This window comes from Festucalex cinctus, chromosome 12 (genome assembly GCF_051991245.1).
Source record: "Festucalex cinctus isolate MCC-2025b chromosome 12, RoL_Fcin_1.0, whole genome shotgun sequence".
Lineage (NCBI taxonomy): Eukaryota > Metazoa > Chordata > Actinopteri > Syngnathiformes > Syngnathidae > Festucalex > Festucalex cinctus.
Window position 1 is genome coordinate 26,539,211 of NC_135422.1, and position 22,543 is coordinate 26,561,753.

The 22,543-nt window shown below is 44.9% G+C and overlaps 1 protein-coding gene across 4 annotated transcripts in view; it reads right to left on the reverse strand.

The window, feature by feature from the left end:
- Positions 1-6,772: 6,772 nt before the first annotated feature.
- clmna (calmin a) overlaps positions 6,773-22,543 on the reverse strand; it is a 197,489-nt gene continuing 181,718 nt past the window's right edge. For 3 of the 4 annotated variants that reach the window (XM_077539147.1, XM_077539145.1, XM_077539141.1), the window contains one exon: positions 6,773-11,604. In XM_077539147.1, the coding sequence (XP_077395273.1) occupies positions 11,481-11,604 (124 nt within the window). In that variant the 3' untranslated portion in view covers positions 6,773-11,480. The remainder of the gene's footprint in view (positions 11,605-22,543) is intronic. The other variant, XM_077539142.1, reaches the window with a different exon arrangement.

Sequence of the window (22,543 nt, forward strand, 5' to 3'; positions counted from 1 at the left end):
TTCACAGTCAGGTTCCCGGTTTATTTTGAAAGTACTAACTCTCATCTCACCCCAGGTCACTTGCCCTTCCTGCAGCCTCACTGATTACCGGTCCACGCCCATGATCACTACCACCTGTTCCCAATCAACCCGGACATAAAAGCCACCTGAATTCTCCTCTCAGTGCCGAAGTGTCACATCTCAGTGCATGGAAGCGTCCTCACAGTCCTTGATCCACAGTCCTAGTTTGATGTCTTGCCTTGCTTTGTCTTGCGCCCTTTGTTTGCCCCTTGTTTTCCTCCCTTGTGGAGCACCTTTAGTTGTCCCTGTTTTTGAGTGCCCTTTTTGTATCTCCAGTTTGGAGCTCTTTTTGTTCAGCCTTTTTTCCCTCTTTGAGAGGTGTTTTGAGTTTCGATCTATTAAAACTGCAGCCTTGTTGGCCAACTGTCACTCTGCGTCTGAGTCCTACCTCCTCGCTTCGTGTCAAGGAAACTGGAGAAGGCGGCAACTCTGCCGTGACGAGGGGACTTGAGATGCCAATTGGCCGCGACAAGGGGACCTGAGACGTCAGGGGAAGCGGCCAGGGGCTGCGGCGGCAGCGGCACAGGCGAAGCGGCCTGGGGCTGCGGCGGCAGCGGCACAGGCGAAGCGTCCGGGGCCGGCAGCGACGAAGTGGCCAGGGGCTGAAGCGGCAGCAGCGGCACAGGCAAAGAGGCCAGGGGCTGAAGCGGCAGCAGCGGCACAGGCGTGGCATTCATGGGCTGCCGAGGTGCCGGGACGAGGACCTGGAGCCGGCGGGGCGCCGGAACGGGGTCCTGAGGCCGGCACGGAGCTGGAACGGGGTCCTGAGGCCGGCGCGGAGCCGGAACGGGGTCCTGAGGCCGGCGCGGAGCCGGAACGGTGTCCTGAGGCCGGCGCGGAGCCGGAACGGGGTCCTGAGGCCGGCGCGGAGCCGGAACGGTGTCCTGAGGCCGGCGCGGAGCCGGAACGGGGACTTGAATCCGGCGCGGAGCCGGAACGGGGTCCTGAGGCCGGCGCGGAGCCGGAACGGGGTCCTGAGGCCGGCGCGGAGCCGGAACGGTGTCCTGAGGCCGGCGCGGAGCCGGAACGGGGACTTGGAACATCCGCTGGGTCCGGGTGGGTGGGAGCATTCTGTCATGGTGTCGGTATGGATGGACCCAAAATGGGAGGAAACAGACAGGAAGAGCAAGTGGAAGAATGATGTAAGGAACTTTATTGACTATGGCGGGGAAGGACTGGACGAGACTGAAGGGGAGAAGACTGGGCTGGACGCGGACCCAGATCATGGCGAAGACTTGGCGTTGCGTGATGCAGAGACTTGGCGTGATGCAGAGACTTGGCGTGATGCAGAGACTTGGCGTGGCTGACTTTGACGACTTGGCGTGGCTGACTTTGACGACTTGGCGTGGCTGACTTTGACGACTTGGCGTGGCTGACTTTGACGACTTGGTGTGGCTGACTTTGACGACTTGGCGTGGCTGACTTTGACGACTTGGCGTGGCTGACTTTGACGACTTGGCGTGGCTGACTTTGACGACTTGGCGTGGCTGACTGTGACGGCTTGGCGTGGCTGACTGTGACGGCTTGGCGTGGCTGACTGTGACGGCTTGGCGTGGCTGACTGTGACGGCTTGGCGTGGCTGACTGTGACGGCTTGGCGTGGCTGACTGACGGCTTGGCGTGGCTGACTGTGACGACTTGGCGTGGCTGACTGTGACGACTTGGCGTGGCTGACTGTGACGACTTGGCGTGGCTGACTGTGACGACTTGGCGTGGCTGACTGTGAAGACTTGGCGTGGCTGACGTTGAAGACTTGGCGTGGCCGACTTTGAAGACTTGGCGTGGCCGACTTTGAAGACTTGGCGTGGCCGACTTTGAAGACTTGGCGTGGCCGACTTTGAAGACTTGGCGTGGCCGACTTTGAAGACTTGGCGTGGCAGACTTTGAAGACTTGGCGAATTTAGCGTAGAAGACGTGGCAAACTTGGCGTAGAAGACGTGGCAAACTTGGCATAGAAGACGTGGCAAACTTGGCGTAGAAGACGTAGCAAACTTGGCGTAGAAGACGTGGCAAACTTAGCGTAGAAGACTTGGCAAACTTGGTCAAAAGACACCACTGTGACAAAACATGTAGACAAGCACCCTGCAGACATTCCAACAGCAAACAATGCTCCCACACCCGGGCGAGACGAACACCACTCCCTTATACCAACACTAATGACAATAACAGGACACACCTGGGAGACACAGCAGGGAGGGGTAACCAATCAGCAATACACATCAGGAAGGGAAGACACAAGCAGGTGGACAAGGTTAACATAACGAGACTGGGGAAGAAGACCGGAACACCAACAACCAACACTCACCAAAATAAAACAAAAACCCAAACAAACTGAAACGTGACAAGCTTCCGCTGCGCCTCCCGGAGGGTAAACACCCCATAACAAATAAATGTAGAGAGCTAGATTTTCAGCGAGCATTTTCGTTAAATGGTGGGAAATATGTCAAGTGTCACAAAAAACGTCCCGAGTAGGACACTACCTTACTGAGAATCATTGAAACTAGGGCTCATCCCCCCCCGTTGTCTGCTCGGTGGCGGTTGCGTCTTGGCCGCTCCCTGGGCCCCCTGTGGGGTGCGGTGTTGGGGTGCTTCCCCTGGTGCCCGGGGCGGTGCCGTCCCGGCGCGGTCCGCTGCTCCGTGCCCGGCGGCGCTGTTCGGGGTGGGTGGGCCTCCGGTGTGCCCCGTGGTTCCCTCTCCCCTCCCCCTTCCTCCCCCCCGTCGCCTCTCCCTCCTCGCCTCCTCCCGCCCATCCTCCTCTGCCTCCCGGTCCCTTTTCCCTTGTCGCCCTCCCTCCTCCTCCCCCCCCCCCCCCCCTCCTGCCCTGCAGCCGCCCTTTCGCCTTCTTGTCGTCTTCTCCCCGCTTTCCACCCCCCCCCCCTTCCCTGTCTGCCCTGCGGCCCCTCCCCCTCCCTCTCCCTGGGCCTGGGGCTCCCTCCCCTGGGCCTGCCCCACTCCGGTAGAACTCCTGGCGCCCCGGGCGGGCTCCGGTGGCCGGTGGGCTGTCCGGTAGCCCTGCTGCGCTGGCTGTCCGCCCATTGTGGTGCCGGGTGGATGAGGTGGGGGGCGGGTGGGGGTGGGCGTGCCACCTACACCCCCGGGTTGGGTGAGGCCCCGCTGGTCGCTCCTCTTACTCACTTCACTAGCTTGCACTATACACTTTGTAAATATACACATAGGGCACACAACACATTTCTTGGTGGGGTGGGGAAGGGTGGAAACACCGTCTTCACCCTTCAACTCCCCTCCAATTTTAATGCACCTCACGTCCAAGGGGAGGGGTGAGTTGGGGCGGGGAGCCATCAGAGGGGATGGACTGCAGTGCCTGGCAGCGCTGTGGTCCCCCCCATTTGTGTCCCTGCCCCACCACTTTGTCCCTCCATTCCCTTTTTTTAATGCACCACACATATACATATTCATTTTTTTGGGGGGGATACGGGTGTGTCGGAGTAGGGGAAATTTTTTTCCCTCTGCTCCGACTCACCTGCTCCCAATTTTAATGCACCACACGCACACACTTGTATATACACTGGGTGGGGCCACATTCACGGTGTAAGGGTAGAGCTCGCCAGTCGGCGAGCTGGCGGACTCAGTAACAGGGTTAGGTGTCACTAGTACTCTGGCGTGACGACCGGGGCCTCTCCCCACCGGGCTCGGTGTTCTGGTGTTCCGCCTTCTCCCCTGGTGCTTCCTCCTCTGCTTCCCCCCTCCCGCCGCTGTGCAAATCTCGCGCGGCTGGAGGTGGGGTGGGCACATCTTCCCTCTCTGCGCTGCTGCCCGGTGCCGGTTTCCGGGGGGGGTGTGGGGGGTTCTCGCGGGGGGCCGGGTTCGCGGGGGGGGTGGCGGCCGTCGGGGGGGGAGCGGCTTGTTTGGGGGGGGGTGGAGGTATGGGTGGGTGGGGGGTTGGGTGCTGGGGGTCGGGGTGTGTTCGGGGGTTTGGGGGTCGGGGGTGGTGGGGCCTGGGTCGTGGTGGATGGCGGGTTTGGGTGGGGTGCGGGGGGGTCGTGGGGGGATGGGGGCTGGGGACCGGTGGGGCGCTGTGGGGGCCCGCTGGGCCTCGTTCTGCGGCCTTGGGCTCGGGGGTGTGGGCCGGGGCTGGGGCGGGGGTGTTCCGGGTGTCTGGGTCGGCTCGCCGACCGGTGTCCGCTCGGGTGGCTTGGGGGTGGCCTTGGTGCTGCCGCGGCCTGGGGATTCCGGGGGGGGGGGGTGCTCGCTTTGCTGGACCGCGGTTGACGGCTTCTTTCTTTGGTGGTGGTCCTTATGCATGCCAGATCCGTCGCACCAGCATCTACTGAAACTCAACAGAAGTACCCTCTCCCTCCCACAGCCCCTTGAATCAGTTGGTGCTGGTGTCTGTGGTTCTCACTTTGCTTTATCTATCCTTCCCTCCTTCCTCTCTTTAGTTTTTCCTCTGGTCACTTGAGATCTTAATTTATTAGAAGTATGAGGTTTCTGGGGTTGGCATAAGACTCTGGTTTTGTAACCACGCAGGAGGGGTCTTGTTGGTGCTGGACTTCACTTTGATGGATTGGATGTACTGGCTTCTATGGATCTCACTCTGCCTTATCGATCCTTCCCTCCTTCCTCTCTTTAGTTTTTCCTCTGGTCTCTTGAGATCTCGCTAAATTTGCTGGAATTTAGAGGCTTCCGGGGTTGGCGTAAGACTTTGATTTTGTAATCATGGGGAAGGCAGGAAGTGTTTGGTCGGTGCTGGATTTCACTTTGATTTACCTTTCTTTTCTCTTTATTTCTTTTTTTTTCTGACCTTTTCTCTGGTCTCCTGACCATTTAAACCTCACGACTCTGGCAAGATTCTGAAGTACCTGGTTAAGGCGAAGGGTAATGGGATATTTATAAGGTTTTAGGTGAATGAATGAGTATAAATTTATACGTATTTGCACGCACGCACACGCACGCACGCACGCGCACGCACGCAAACGCACACACGCAAACGCACGCACGCACGCAAACGCACGCACGCAAACGCACGCACACATACACACAAAAAAAAAAAAAAAAAAAAAGAGCAATTATGACAAGACGTTGAATCGGTAAGACTACCGAATGAACAATTCTGAGCTCTTAAAAAAAAAAATAAAAATAAAGAAAGAAAAAAAAAAACAAAAAAAAAAACTAGGGCTCATTCTTGCCGCTAACCTCACGATACGATACATATCACGATACCGGGGTCACGATACGTATCGTGATACAAATGTATCCCAATACCTGATCTTAAATGCGATACATATCCTGATATTTTACATTAATTTACTTGCATTTTATAATAAAAGTCATATGTATACCTAAAGGATATGTTTATTATGCTGGATGACAAAAATCTTTTTGTTCGTAGCTCTTCTGGTTTACCACCAAGCGGCATGCCTGGTCTAAATGTGCACGCACTGCAGAGCAAGGAGCAGTTTTCACAAACACACCGGGAAAATTTACTAATAGGCATGAGCCGATATGAGCAAAAATATCAAAGTATTAAAATTACTCTAAAATGTGCTTATTTGAAATATTTGGGGAAATAAAAACAGCATTTTTTTTTCATGTAACACATTCTATTTCGTTTTTTAAACAAAATATAGGAAAATTGGTACATTAAGACACGTGCCATGTTAACTTTATAAGTAAATAAATGTTGGTATTCTTCCTCTGCTTTCATTTTTCTTAGCCAAGACACAGTGTCCAAGCACTGGTGAGCTTCAAAGACGCTGCTGCTTTTTATTTTTTAGGTACAATGCAAGCTGCAAAGGCAAACATTAACTGCCTATTTAAAGTTAACGAGCAATATCGATTCTGACGCCTGCGTATCGATACGTGTATTGTCATGAGGCCCGCAACGATATATTGCCGTATCGATTTTTTGAGCACAACCCTAATTGAAACCAGACGTAGAATTCTAAGGTATGTTGTTCTTGGTTGAAACAGTACGGCGATCACTATTTCATGGTGTAAATTGTCATTCATTAAATCGTTTGTGTCCGGATATACTCGTCTTGCTGGATATCAAAGTCTTCGAGCTATCTTAGCTTGCTAGCTGCTAACAAGCACATTTACTACACATTCCTCAGCAGAAATCAAGCTGGAGTTAAAGTGTTAATTGTGATAATCGTGTTAAATCGTTAACTTTTTGTTCAAACTTACTTGAATACTTATGCAAAAGTATGAATTATTGTTTCACTTAAAGATAATATGGCACATTCATTACGTCTGCCTGGAATTTACAATCAGAGGTTAATGTTACGACCCACTGCATATGAAAAAAGAGAAAAACTACCTGATATAAAATTATCTGAGCATATCCTCGTACTTTTTGTGTGTGCAAAGCAGTTGCGTCGTAGTTTTGCTCACAGTCGCGCTCGCCATCGTGCTTGTCTTTTACTCCTCACTGTCTTCCGCCTGGTTTAGAATCACTGCCGGCAGCCGAAGGAACGATCTCATCTCTTTTTGAGCCATTAGACCATCCACGGCCGCGCACAAGTTCACCATAGCATTGTTTGCTGATTTATCAAGTGTTTGACCTATTTTCTAGCTCACACTGATTGTTTTCTAATTCACTGGCATTGACGCGCTGCCCGCCAACCGCAAGGGGCGCACTTCAACTTGACGTCACACTAGAAGGGTCTATTCAGAGTTTATTCAATAATACAGATGTTCCATTTGTAAAGTATTCCTTTTTTTGTCAATCAGCGAAATGACATGCACAAGGCTTGAGTGTTTGCCAAAAAGTGCTTTCTTTATTGTGCCACTTCCAGAACATTCCTCAGAAAGTGCTGCAACTACGGGTGCCGGTGGGGACATAAGAGCATACAGACACATAGTGAAATGAGCATACATTACATCTCCCATCTTAACAAATGAGAAGACATATAATTTAATTCTAAACGTGCTATTAACAGCCAAAAAATAAAAATAAATTTAGACTTATTCAAGTATTAATTTGTAGCCATCTATGCTTACTTGTTTGCTACTGTATCAAAATGTATTCAGTTATTTAAGTGATTTATGCAAACAAAACAATGACCACTTCATAACCTTTCAGCCACAAGAACTAGGAACTAGAGGTTACCAGCACTTCACTTCCATAGGTGTCTTTACCACACCTAGTCCTAACCTACATGACCTACAAAGTCAGTCTGTTAGGCGGCTTGACCGTTCTGCTTCTCCGGGTGATGTACAGTTCACCTGGTTATCCTGGTTATCGCACATGTGCTGTCTGGAAGGGGAGTTAGGCTGCTCAAATGGAGTGGGAAACTGCTTCTCACATGCAGCATGGTCTGTTGACTCAGTCCATGGCTCTTCCCGCGTCCAGTTCCGGCAGTTGGGGTGCTGTGTCGGAAATGCTGGCTGGTACCACGGTACTGCTTGTCTCCGCTGCTCACCACATAGGATCGGGGAGCACTGTGCAGACCACAAAAGCTGGTGTCCATGTGTGGTTACCAGGAATGGGCTGCATCCTGACTTCGTTGCCTGGCAACGCAAGGTTTACTTGCTCTCCTGTGGTCATGGTGGTACTTTGGGTGTCTTTAGTTTTTTACACGGAGCCTTTCGCCAGACACTTGCCTTGGTTCCACTTGTGCAGCGGGTCTTTTCCGCACTTGGTACAGGTTGTCATCGTAGCTGATGCTGGTTTACTGTAAGTAGAAGTTTGGTTAAGTTTGAGTTCATGACCTGTTAAGTTAGGTTCACGGCCGTGAGGTCAAGTGTCTGTTTTGTTCTGATATAACAAGTGTCTGTTTTGAACTGATATAACCATCATATAATCATTATCTGGTTTCAACTAGTTTTAGGCTATGTGATGTCGAATCTTAATCCTTTAAGGTGATGTCTGGACCTATGTGATGAAGATCGATTCACTGTCTGTAGGTGCAGTCTGAGAAACGTGTTCATTGCTCGATTATTAAACACTGTCCTGTTTGTTGCCTTCTTCGTGAATAAATAGAGAAAATCTTATTTGTGTCTGCGCCTTTGGGATCCAAACTAGGGCTCGACCGATATGCACTTTTTGAGGCCGATGCCGATATCGAATTTTGGCAGAAAAAAAAATACAGATTACAGATTAATCTGCCGATTATTTATTTAAAATATATAATACAAATACTGACAGCTAAGGCTGTTTGAAAGTGCTATATAGATCAAGATAACTTTACTGTTCCTGTGCGATTTGGCCTCGCAGTGTGGTGCCATGCATCCATGGCGTACACACTTAAAGTGAGTACAGAAGAAGGTTGTGATTGAATTCTATTAAAACTTTTTTTTTTCTTCAGACATTGGGAAGAATATGTGCCTTTGCGTAGTATTATCATCCGTGGGTGTGGATATTCATTATTTGAAGGAAAAATACTCCCGAAGTCAACGCTAACTTCCTGTCTTCCTGTTAGCATTTGGTAACTTGCTGTTTGTGGTAGGCTAGCGATGTTTTAGAAATGAAGCATGTTTTGTATTTCAATATACAGTGGATGTAATTCTTTACGTTGTGTGGTTAGTTTTATAGTTAACTCCAACTGTGGTGTCATTAAACAGCTTCAAGGACGCTTAGGGACAACAGAATAACATACGTAGCATAGCAACTTGCTAGTTGCTAATGCTACAAAAGCAAAATGGTGTAACGTCGTAAACTTCAGTTTTCTTCAATAACATTTAAAGGGGGAAAAAATCGGCCATTTGGCCCAATTGTCCGACTGTTTTGGCCAATGTTTGAAGGCCAATAATCGGCCGATTATAATCGGTGGCCGATTAATCGGTCGGGCCCTAATCCAAACCTCTCAACACACAACAGATATTGAAAATATTGAATGGAAATCATACTTAGATGAATGTTCACATTTTTTTTCCAAGACAATAAAGAACATCTAAAAAGTATTTTAGTTTTTTTTTAATATATTGAATATTTCATATTTAATATATAATATGTAGTGCAAAGACAATTTAGCATGAATCGGATCGGTATCGGCAGATACTGAACCCAAGGTATCGGTAATGAAAGAAGTGGATCGGAGCATCCCTAATCTGAACCGCTTATTATTTTATACCATGTCAAAAGCCAACTAGAAATGCCATTTCTGGGGAAATGCCGTGTGAAGGCTGGAGAGCTGAATAAATACCTGTGGAATGATTTTGAATAATGTTGAATGATATTGAATGGTGTTGAATGATATTGAATGATGTTGAATGATACTGAATGACATGGAATGAGCTGAACATGCTGAAGTTGGAATGGTTTGAATTCATCCAGAAATCTAGAAGCAGTTGAAGGAAGAATAATAGCACAGAAGTAAAAATAAATCAGCAAGAAACAAGAAAACAAGGAAGAAATCAAGTAAGAAATGGAGGAAGTAGCAAGTAATTAGGTAAGCAATGGAGTAAAGTTAGAAGAATTAAGTAAGCAATGAAGTAAGGAGGGTAGAATCTAGTCGCAATGGTGTAAGGAGTGGCAAATTTAATAAGCAATGGAGTAATAGTCACCCTGTTGAAATCAGGTCACATTTGCATTAGAATACTTAGCTAGCATTAGCATGCAAAGCTAATATTAGCAATAGCATGCTAATGTAGCATTTGCATTCTAATCTAGCATTAGCATTAGAATACTAAGCTAACATTAGCAATTATATACTAAGCTAACATTAGCATGTTAAGCTAACATTAGAATTAGCATGCTAACTTAGCATTAGCGTTAGCATGCTAAGCTAACACTAGCATTAGCATACTAACTTAGCACTAGCATGCTCACTTCCTGTTGATTTCAGGTCACTTCCTGTTGAAATCGGGTCACTTCCTATTGAAATCGGGTTACTTCCTGTTAATTTTAGGTCACTTCTTGTTGCAATGAGGTCACTTCCTGTTAAAATCAGGTCACTTCCTGTTGAAATCGGGTCACTTTCTGTTGAAATTGGGTCACTTCCTGTTGATTTTAGGTCACTTCCTGTTGATAGAGGTCACTTCCTGTTAAAATCAGGTCACTTCCTGTTGAAATCTGGTCACTTCCTGTTGATTTAAGGTCACTTCCGGGTCACTTCCTGTTGAAATCAGGTCACTTCCTGTTGATATGAGGTCACTTCCTGTTGAAATCAGGTCACTTCCTGTTCAGGTCAAGGTCCAGGCATACCTAATCAATTGGCCAAAATGGCCGCCGCCTTAGGGGGCCAGGTTGGCGAGAAACCTGGGCATATCATTTGTCTAAAATGGCCGCCGTGCATGGTAAGTTGGAAAATGGCTGCCATGCGTGGTAAGTTAGGTGGTAAGATGGAAGAGCTCATGGCATGAATTGGTGGAATACATTGAAGTTGGAATGAAGTGAATCGGATGAAAAATGTGGAAGTAAATATGAAATGTAGAATCGCCCTTGTAGAATGTGGGAAATAATCGGGTACAAAATCGGGAATTGTGGGAAAGGTGTGAATTTTGGAACTGAAAAGCTGGAAGAGCTCATGGCGTAAAGTGCTGGAATATACTGAAGTTGGAATGAAGTCAATCGGATGAATAATGTGGAAGTAAATGGAAAATGTAGAATGTGGGAAATAATCGGGTACAAAATCGGGAATTGTGGGCAAGGTGTGAATTTTGGAACTGAAAAGCTGGAAGACCTCATGGCGTGAAGTGCTGGAATATACTGAAGTTTGAATGAAGTCAGTTGGATGAATAATGTGGAAGTAAATGGAAAATGTAGAATGTGGGAAATTATCGGGTGCGAAATCGGGAATTGTGGGTAATGCGTGAATTTTGGAACTGAAAAGCTGGAAGAGGTCATGGCGTGAAATGGTGGAATATATTGAAGATGGAATGAAGTGAATCGTATGAATAATGTGGAAGTAAATGGAAAATGTAGAATGTGGGAAATAATCGGGTACGAAATCGGAAATTTTGAATTTTGGAAGTGAAAAGCTGGAAGAGCTCATGGCGGGAATGACTGGAATATATTGAACTTGGAATGAAGTGAATCGGATGAAAAATGTGGAAGTAAATGTGAAATTTTGAATCTCCCATTAAGAATAAATGGGAAAAAATCGGGTACGAAATCGGGAATTGCGGGTAACACGTGAATCGTAGGAATAAGAAAAATGGAAGCGATGTTGGCGCGAATATTTGGAATCGTTTAAAATCGGCCTCCAGCCTTCACACATGTTATTCTACACCATTCTCGTTATTGTGTGAAGCCTTCACACAATAACGAGAATGGTGTAGAATAACATATGTGTGAAGGCCTCCAGCCTTCACACAATAACGGGAATGGTTTAGAATAACATAGGCCTCCAGCCTTCACACAATAATGAAAAAGGCTTGTCAGATGCGTTTACTTAGAGCAGTAAAGTTAACAATGTAAGCTTGACAACAGCGTACAGTTTACATTTGTTATAAATGCAAATGAAAGGCAAAAAAAAGCAAAAAGTGTGTGTTTGTATGTGAGAGGGTTGAGTGTCTTCAGTGATTGATGTTGAACAACAGACTAGGCAAAGTCTTCAGGTCCATTTGTGGCAACAACCATAAGCAGTAGAGCAGCAGCCATAGAACAAACAGCAGATAAGGCTCCCAGCTCCCACTCCAGCTAAACAGACATATAAAAACAGAAACATATCATCAGAATGTTATGTACGGTTTGTAATAAATCATTGATTCACAGGTGTTCTCAAACTGAAGTATTTCTTCCATTTCTTCCTTTTGTGTGAATCAACAAGTTCTTACTGTTGTGTTTTTAATTACAAGGTTTGTGTATTTGTGCCGAAACGTCTCGGTTTGGACGTCACAGTTTGCTGCATACACTCAGATAACAAATGTGTGAGTTCATTGCAGTATCTGCACTCCAAACCAGGTCGCGGTAATACGCCTAAATCAGTTTTCCAACCGACCGTAAACAAAAAAAAATAACACAAAGGAAAAAAAGACTTGAAAAGTCACTCAGTCATTAAAGCCCCTATCCCACTGAGTTGCGAACGTCGTCGAACATCGCGAAAGTTGCGTTTCGCCAGAGTTCGGAATAGCATTGCACGGGATACCGGTACCAGTACCGTACCTCAATGTTTTGATGTCAAAAATGGCTTGGTATCATTTTGTCTTAGTACCGAAAAAAAAAGCCGGCCAACTCTGTTTTAAAGGCAGGTACACATACACACATGACTGCCTGTCTACTGATATGTGGTTAAGTAAGCGACACGCCTCTTTAACTCTTTAACACCCCAAAACGTTTAATAACGATTAGTAAAATCGCGATGTATGCCGCCATAAACGTTAAATGACGTCAACTACGTTTTTTTGTTTTTTTTTATCAATGGGAAGTGCAACGTCTAAGTGCAGCGCATCCTGGTCAATGGGTTGTGGAATCAAAAACACTATGGCCAGCAGATAGCAGCATTGTATGCCTTTTAAATGGGCTGCCGGTGTATGAAATTACATTGAAACATGACAAATATGATGAAATCTGACGAAATAGAACATTTTCAAAGATGCCGTGAATGATCAAAGCCTTTGTCATATTAAAACTAATTCACAGTCTTTGTAACTGCAGTTATTGTTCCCTCTTAATGTATCTAATTTTATTTGACGTAATAGTGTTTCCTTGTGAACTTTTATTTTGAAAGGTATACATCCGGTTGGTCTGCGCTCACACTTTCAGTTTTACGCTTCGAGAAGTTTCCAAAACACAGTACGGTACCTTGCGAAGAGACTGGCTACAATGCACATATTATGCTAGCTATTTTGTCACTACCTATTTTAAAGCAAGAAGATTGAAGAAGACGATTTATTCCCCTTTATATAGCACGCAGCCAACGAGGTATTTATAATTTGTTTACTTGTGTACTTATTTCTTTTCTTGAGATTCATGCTGCGCATGACTTTATACTTTGTGTTAAAGTAGCTGTGTTCTTTCTGTGTTGTTTAGTTTTCACGGTGGTGATGACATTTAAGGAAAAGTCAAGCCTTAAATAAACCAGCTGTAAAGGAGCTTGTGTCTGTTCGTGCTTGGAGGGAGTAACAGTGAATACTCGCACTGTTCAACGACCGAGTGGTGGTTATTGACGGCGAGCACCAAGCATCGAAGGCTCCAGCGAGCAAGTCCGGGAACGTCGCGAGCTCTCTTCGAAGGACGACACGTGACGAGAGGCAAACGCACATTCATTAATTTAGAGCAGCACACAAGATAAGGAGTACCGTTTCATGATTAAGTCATAAAATTTGGACACTGCAAGTTAAGAGTGGTCTGACAAGAAGAACTTTCATGAACGTTGAAAAGTGTTGTGTTGATGAATAATTTAAGTGTTTGTGTACAACCTATCCATTTAGTCTTTCTCAATTGTAAAAACTAATGGTGAAAGCTCAGTAATTTTCTCCATCGACATTTTTTTCCTCATACATCGCACATTGGAAGTGTGTCTTGGGAACCTTTTTCAGCCAAGTGATTTCTTAACTTTAAAGTATTGATACTAAGCGAGTCAGTGACTTTACCATCCAGTAAGCGTTGTTAATTGTTAAAGTTTGAGTTTAAAAGGTTAAATTCATTGTGCATTGTCATTGTACACATTTTAAGTTTTACAAATTGTGTTCATTTAAAATATAGTTTAGAACCAAAACAAAAGGCAACAAAGGAAAAGTTTAATTAGTTTTATACATTTTCTGTTTTCAAATTGTGCACATTTAAATTCTGGAAAAAAAATGTCTAAGTCAAGTTATATAATAGACAGTGAGGTAAGGGACACAAAAAGGGATAGTGGAACTGATATGAAGATTCCCAGGCTCAGTCTGATGATCACATCCAAGGTGCTGAAGCTCAGCAAGAGGAACCAGAGAAAGAAGAAGTACAAGAACAAGAACTTTAACAGAAAAAGGCAAAGAAATGCAAGCCAATAAAATCAAAGCTCTTCAACAGAAGTTAAACTACACTTATACAAAGTGGAGATCACAGATCAAATCTTCCAAGCAACCATGATTGCACACAGAGCCTGTTTCTGAAGGTGTATTTGAAGACATCATTAGTGAAGTGACTAGACTGTGTGAAAATGTTAAGCACATTTATGATGATCTTCGGGAGCTCTCAACTCCAGACCAAGAGACACGACGAAAGGTGGACTTGTGTGTAGAAATTTCTGACTTTATTCTATCCAAAGCAAATCAGCGCCTGGCCGGAAGGATACCAGACAAAGACGAAGAATGGCCAGAGGCAGGTTCTCTCTTTGATTCAAGTATCGGCAACTCACTCACTTCACTCTGGAAAGGTGTTTCAGAACATTCAAGTAGGTCTTCTGTTAAACGTCAGGATGCTGCTGCAAGGCAAGCCGTTTTACAGGTGGTACAAGAACAAGAAAGAGAGCAGTTGGAAATAGAACGCTTAGAAATTGAAGCTAATATGAAACTAGCAAATCAAGAAGCAGCAGTTAAAAGGTATCGCTTAGAACAAGAAGCAGAGGAAGTGAAAAGAAAAATACAAGAGGAAGAGGAAGCAAGAATTAAAGCTCGATTGGAAGAAGACCATGTAGCTTTACGAAGGGCACTAGAGGAAAAACGGAGAAGGTTGCAAGTATTGGAAGTAGAGAAAGGCCTCAGAGCAGCAAAGGCCAGAATGCTTGTGTAATGCTTGTCGCTCAAGAAAGCGATGAAGAAATGAGGAAAGAGATTATAGGAATTAAAACTGAAGATCATCAAATACCTGCTGCAACAAGTTTCCTGCCTATGAAGCCTCCACATTCCAACTCATCTTCTATATCTCAAGCTGTGACCACTTATTCAAATGAGAACACAGCTGATCTTGTCAAGGTACTAACTGGCGCTTTGAGTGCCAACAGAATCCCAATCCCAGAACCTTCAATATTTTGTGGTGATCCACTGACATACAATGATTGGAAACTCTCTTTTGAGACCTTGATTGACCAAAAGAACATTCAAGAAAAAGAAAAGATATACTACCTCCGCAGATACGTGAGTGGACATGCAAAGAAAGCTCTTGATGGTTACTTCATACTCGGAACTGAATCTGCCTATGGTGCTGCATGGAAGATTTTGGAGGAGAGATATGGCGATCCATTTACGATTGCAAAAGCATACAGAGACAAGCTCAACTCTTGGCCAAAGTTGGGCTCTAAGGACAGCTTTGAGCTTAGAGAGTTTGTGGCTTTTCTCCGTAGTTGCCAAGATGCTATGCTAAAAATCAAGGCATTGGAGATCCTCAATGATTGCAATGAAAATAGGAAAATTCTTACCAAGCTACCAGATTGGCTCACTGCAAGATGGAACCGAAGAGTTATTGACATCGAAGAAGAGTGTGGTGAATTCCCACCCTTTAGCCAGTTTGTGAAATTCCTGACAAGGGAAGCAAAAATTGCATGTAATCCTGTTACATCGTGCAGTCATTAAAGCAACGAGATGGTGAAACACAGAAACACCCAAAACAAGAAAGCATTAGAGCAAAGACGTTAACAACGATCAGTGAAAGGTCATCCACCAGCTCCAATGAAAAAACTGTTACAACATGTATTTTCTCCAAGAAGAAAGGGCATTCTTTGCACAAATGCAGGAAGTTCATTAAAGAGACATTATCAAATAGAGTCAAATATGTTCAATCTGAACGTCTTTGTTTTGGATGTCTTGAATCTGGACATTATTCCAAGAATTGCAATAGCAGAAGTGTTTGTGACACGTGCCAAAGGAAACATCCCACCTGTCTACACAGGACAGGGTAAAGGATGGACAAAACCTTCCACAGTAATGGAATTTCAAGTCAAGAAGAGGAAAGCACAAATGAAGAAACTCATTATGAGAAAAATGAAGCAAGCACAAGTCAAGGAAGATTCCAGTCAACACAACAGAAAGAAAATGAAAAAAACAACGGCTACTTCAAACAGAGTAGTAAGACATGAAGCTGACACACAAACAGCCTCAATAATTCCTGTTTGGCTTTCATCCAGATCTCAACCATCACATGAAGTCCTTATATATGCATTGTTAGATTCACAAAGTGACACAACATTCATTTTGCGTGAAACAGCAGAAGCTTTGGAGACTGACAAAAAGCATGTGAAACTCAAGCTTTCTACTATGACAGCAAGAACCGCAATAGTACGCAGTCAAAGGGTAAATGACTTGCAGATCAGAGGATTTTACTCTAGCAAAAGAATCTCCTTACCATCAGTTTACATACGTGAGTTTATTCCTGCCAACAGAACTCACATACCAACAAGTGACACTGCAAAGGCATGGCCCCATCTCAAGCATCTTCAAGATGAAATAGCTCCTCTCCAAGACTGTGAAGTAAGTCTCCTCATTGGCTACAACTGTTCACAAGCCCTATTGCCAAGGGAAGTTGTAGCCGGAAAAGACAATGAGCCTTTTGCACAACATACAGATCTTGGATGGAGTATTGTTGGCAATGGAAATCCCTGCGTAAACTATGGAGATGCTATTGGGATAAGTCATCATAGTGGTACAAAAGGTGACACCAAGCATTGCACCCTCAGTCAATCTCAAAACCGAAGTCCACTACAGAAGCAAAGCAAAGGACATTTCCCCTGCTGATATTATTAAAGTCCTTGAATCAGACTTTTTAGAACAAGCTGGTGAAAATAATCCTGTGTCTCAAGAAGATCTCAAGTTCCTTACAAAGTTGAGAGTGAACATTAAACAAAAGGACAATGGCCACTATGAAATGCCATTACCGTTGAAAGAACAATTAAAGACCTCAAAACAATTTACCGAGCCACAGTTTTTCTGTCAGAAGCAATTACTGGTAAGAGAAATCAAGGTGGGAGAATTAAGAAAAAATTATCATAGGCTTCACAAGGCACTTGTGTTTAACACTACTGCAAAGGAAGAAACGTCATTACTGAACCGCCCACAGAAGTTCTCTGATTGGTCAAGAGTAGTTAGACCAATTGCTAAATTGAAACTAGACAAATTGCACCAAGGTATGAAACAAGAAACAAGTAAAAGTACAAGTTCAGAAGGAAAGAAAGGAGCAGAGCCTATTGTGAATTCAGTGCAAGAACAATTCACAGAAGAAATGAAAAGCCTGAAAGCTAAGAAAGCATTCTCCAAGAATAACAACAACAGTAGACCACTCACTGGTGAACATTTGAGTGTTCCTTCAGGACCAGAAACTTCTAATCAAAATCGTATACTTACCATGAAGTCTACAGTTATTTTGCCCCCATCAAGATTTGTTAGAGAAGATCTCTATCTCAAGAAGAGGCGTCAGAGAGTCAGGTGTTTGGCAAATGAATTCTGGGATCGGTGGAAAAAGGATTTCCCTTTGAACTTGTATTCAAGACAAAAGTGGCAGAAGAAAGGTGAAGGCTAAAGATGATGTCCTTCTACAAATGGCCTGACACCAAGAAATAGACGGAAGTTGGCAAGAATCACACAGTGTACCCAGAGTCAGATGTAGGGTGAGAAAAGTAAAATTGATGGCTACTGACACTCAGTTTGATGAGAAAGGTAAACCCACAACCAAAATAGTGTTTCTTGAAAGACCTGTACAGAAGATTGTTACTTTGCTTGAGACAGATTGAAGTATCCTAAGTTTATTTTGAGTGTTTTTGCAACACGTTTGAAAACACTGAGTTAAGAGAAATCCCAAATTAAGATTTTGTGATTTGGTGGGAGTGTAACTGCAGTTATTGTTCCCTCTTAATGTATCTAATTTTATTTGACGTAATAGTGTTTCCTTGTGAACTTTTATTTTGAAAGGTATACATCCGGTTGGTCTGCGCTCACACTTTCAGTTTTACGCTTCGAGAAGTTTCCAAAACACAGACGGTACCTTGCGAAGAGACTGGCTACAATGCACATATGATGCTAGCTATTTTGTCACTACCTATTTTAAAGCAAGAAGATTGAAGAAGACGATTTATTCCCCTTTATATAGCACGCAGCCAACGACGTATTTATAATTTGTTTACTTGTGTACTTATTTCTTTTCTTGAGATTCATGCTGCGCATGACTTTATACTTTATGTTAAAGTAGCTGTTCTTTCTGTGTTGTTTAGTTTTCACGGTGGTGATGACATTTAAGGAAAAGTCAAGCCTTACCCCGGGTTTTCACTGGATGCGGTTGCGGTGCGGTTGCGGTGCGGTGCGTCTTGACTGCGTGCTCCGGACGGGTCAATTTTTTTGTCAATCCACACCGGCTCCGCACAGCTGCGGTCCGGCAGCACCGTCGCCGCCCACTTCCCAACGTGTCTCGCGGGACCGCGCGCGCGCGATCATGTGGCATTTCACAACGAGAGGTGGACTTCTTTTGATTTAACATTTTCTTCTTCTTCTGCTATGAGATTCCATGCAGCATCCTTTTTTTGGTTGTCCTTGTAAAGTATATTAATAACGAGAGTCGGGTCAGTGCGGGTCCACTCTTTATTTCTGTCTTCCCCGTCCGGCTGCCGCTCAGTACGGCAAGCGAGACGGGCACAACAAGCAATCGCGAACATCAAACTCACAATACATTACAGTCCTTATAAAAAGGATGTGCCGTGTCATATATTATTTTGTGGTTTTCCACCTCCAATATAAACCTCTCCTCGTCCATGTTCGCTGGTGTCTAAACCGTGAATGAGCACATGGCCCGGCGACGCCAACGTCACGTTTTGCTGAAAAACTTGCGAAATAGGAGCTGGCGAGTGTTTTATTCTGAAAGGTAACCGGAAATTTATTTTGAAACTGCCTCGGTCTTCCTGTCCCGCTCGATGTGTTTTGTGCTAGCTTGCCATTTGCCGGAGGCCTACCGCTGCGGCGTCCGGCAAAAATAGAAAATAGGTCTATCCTTGCGGAAGGCTTGCGGCACGCCGCAGGCCTTCCGCAGTCGACACGCAACGCACCCGCAAGCGGTGTAAACTGCACCATTCGAATGAATGGAATCTAATTGCTTGCGTCGCCGGACCGCACCGCAACCGCACCGCAACCGCACCGCAACCGCATCCGGTGAAAACCCGGGGTAAAAGCTGTAAAGGAAACCACTTGTGTCTGTTCGTGCTTGGAGGGAGTAACAGTCTTAATAAACAAAAAATATTAGTGTCTAAGTCACTGTTGTGGAGAAAATGTATCATTTTACAGCTTGTTTTCTCCTCATCCTTTCAATTTTCACTCAATGTCACTCAAATTACCTGTTTTCAAATGGTGATTACTAAGGAATGAAACAAGGTAGAACATACTTTTTTTTTCTAATGAAAGAATGGAATACGATCTTTCATTTGGTACCCACATAGTAAATGTAGTAAAGCCACACAATATTCTGTTTGCCTTCAGAGATGAGTTAAAATGCTCGAAATCGGCTGGCACTGTGGAGGTTGTTGTTTTGTTTTTGTTTTTATAACGTGTATCAGTAAAAAAGTTAAGCTTGTGTGCGAGAGGGCGCAGGAAGATGGCTTCACGCACTGAACACTGAAGCTCTCACTGGCCGTGCACTCCTCGTTGAGAAGCATGACATGCTTATTAAGGCTTCACGGGCGCGCGCAAGTGGAAGCCACGCGACAGCACTGCCTACGAAAGTTTTCAATACACACATGAAGAACAGGTTTGGTTTTCGATTTTCAGTTTTAGAAACGTTTTGTAACAAGCTCATTTTACGTGGAGAAGCAGAAGAAAAAGCAAACAATCACTCCTGCAGTGGACTCAAGGGTGCGTTCAATGAACAGGCACACAGTAGGCAAACAGTTATGCATAGAAAAAGCTCAGACGACTGACAGAGCGACAGGTTGTAACACATTTTTTACACTTCCCTTAAAAATTGTCACACCGCCATAGGCGGGCTGGCGTCTGCTTTGATTTTGCTAAGTCACTTCCTGTTTATTTTGAAATCACTAACCCCCCTCTCACCTCAGGTCACTTGCTCTTCCTCCTGCTCCGCTCATTACCGGTCCCCGCCCATGATTGCTTCCACCTGCCACCAATTACCCAGCCATTAAATAGTCATCATCCACCACTTGCACTTGCCAAAGTGTCACAACCAGTGCATGGAAGTGTTCCCACAACTCTTGAGCCATAGTCCTTGTTTTTTGCCTTGCCTTGCCTTGCCTTGCCTTGCCTTGCCTTGCCTTGACTCGCGCCTTGTGTTTACCCCTCTTTTTCCTCCACAGCGGAGCGCCTTTTGTTGTCCCTGTTTTGAGTGCCCTTTTTCTCCTCTCCAGTTTGGAGCTCTTTTTATGCTCAGCCTTTTTCTCTCAGTAAGAGGTGTTTTGTGTTTTCCTGTGAATAAACTGCAGCCGTTACGGCCAACTGTTCTCCTGCACCTGAGTCCTCCATCTCCACGTCGTGTCAAAATTAAGTCGAGTGTGAATTATTTTGTTTGTAGTACAGTCAAACCTCGGTTTTCGAACGCTTCTGTTCTCGACCAAATCTGTTTTCGACCAGAAAATGTGAGAATTTTATGACTCAGAACTTGTAAAAAAAAATCGTCTCTCGACCAAACTGAAAAAAAAACGAGCGTACCTGAACGCGACTCACTCGAGAGAAAAAGTCGAGCGTACCTGAACGCGACTCACTCGGGAGAAAAAGCCGAGCATACCTGAACGCGACTCAATCGGGAACCGAGCTAACCCGAATGCCCAGGATGCTTCCTCAGTAGCACATTTGTGTTCAAAGTTTGTTCAGAGCAGACCTGCTCATTGTTATTTACGCAAATCTGACTGTTTTTGTTTTTTTTTATGTTTTGCATCGTGTATTAGGCCCTAATGATGGGTCCAAAGAAAGCAAGTGCATTTTGGTTTGTTTTTTTTCATCATTTTAGATCGGATATCTTCTATTAAAATAAAAAAGTGTCTATTTCTACCCTTTTCTATTTATGGTAAACAGCATACAGTGCAGTTTATGGTGTAAAATACTAAAAAAAACTAGAGCTGCGAGCAGCTATAATGGGCCCTCGCAGCCCGGGCCACGTTGGGGTACTTGTACGTTGGGGTACTCACATTGGAAACAGAATTTGTTTGAAAATGGCATGATAAACTATTACGTGGATTTTTTTTTTTTCCAGGTGTGATGATTGTGTCAAGCTCAATGGGTTTTGGTGATTGTTAAGATGTGCAAAAATCAGCGTCTTTTTTTATTTTTAGGCAATGAGTTGCCCTGATTGGTATTTTTTGTAAAGGTACATATACACATCATCGCTCGTACTCATTGCACAATATTGCTTTTATTGTCCATAGAGGCGATCAAAAAAAAAAAAAATGAAACTAAATAAAAAAGCACACATGTTTGGATCGGTCTGATGCCAGTGAACATATTGAGTGGTGGAAAGTAAAAGAATATTCATAAATGACTTAGTTATCACACTTACAATAAGTTTACAATTTTTGTAAAAATACCGTAAGTGAGGCATTTTTTTTTCTGCCTCAAGAACGAGGTGGCGCTGTATTTATAACTGAATTTTGTCATAGAGATACCTTCAGGCCTTATATACATTTTAAGTATGGGATTTTTTGGAGCATGTACCTGGGAGTTATTAAGCATATCCTTCATTCACGATATTGTTTTTTTTTTTTTTTTTTTTTTTATAAGAGCTCAGAATTGTTCATTCGGTAGTCTTACCGATTCAACGTCTTATCATCATTGCTCTTTTTTTTTTTTTTTTTTTTGTGTGTGCGTGCGTTTGCGTGTGTGCGTTTGCGTGCGTGCGTGCGCGTGCGTGCGTGTGCGTGCAAATACGTATCAATTTATACTCATTAATTCACCTAAGGCCTTATAAATATCCCATTACCCTTCGCCTTAACCAGGTACTTCAGAATCTTGCCAGAGTCGTGAGGTTTAAATGGTCAGGAGACCAGAGAAAAGGTCAGAAAAAAATAAAGAGAAAAGAAAGATAAATCAAAGTGAAATCCAGCACCGACCAAACACTTCCTGCCTTCCCCATGACTACAAAATCAAAGTCTTACGCCAACCCCGGAAGCCTCTAAATTCCAGCAAATTTAGCGAGAGCTCAAGAGACCAGAGGAAAAACTAAAGAGAGGAAGGAGGGAAGGATCGATAAGGCAGAGTGAGTTCCATAGAAGCCAGTACATCCAATCCATCAAAGTGACTTCCAGCACCAACAAAACCCCTCCTGCGTGGTTACAAAACCAGAGTCTTATGCCAACCCCAGAAACCTCAAACTTCCAATAAATTGAGATCTCAAGTGACCAGAGGAAAAACTAAAGAGAGGAAGGAGGGAAGGATAGATAAAGCAAAGTGAGATCCACAGACACCAGCACCCACTGATTCAAGGGAATGTGGGAGGGAGAGGCTACTTCTGTTGAGTTTCAGTAGATGCTGGTGCGACGGATCTGGCATGCATAAGGACCACCACCAAAGAAAGAAGCCGTCAACCGCGGTCCAGCAAAGCGAGCACCCCCCCCCCCGAAATCCCCAGGCCGCGGCAGCACCAGGGCCACCCCCAAGCCACCCGAGCGGACACCGGTCGGCGGGCCGACCCAGACGCCCGGAACACCCCCGCCCCAGCCCCGGCCCACACCCCCGAGCCCAAGGCCGCAGAACGAGGCCCAGCGGGCCCCCACAGCGCCCCACCGGTCCCCAGCCCC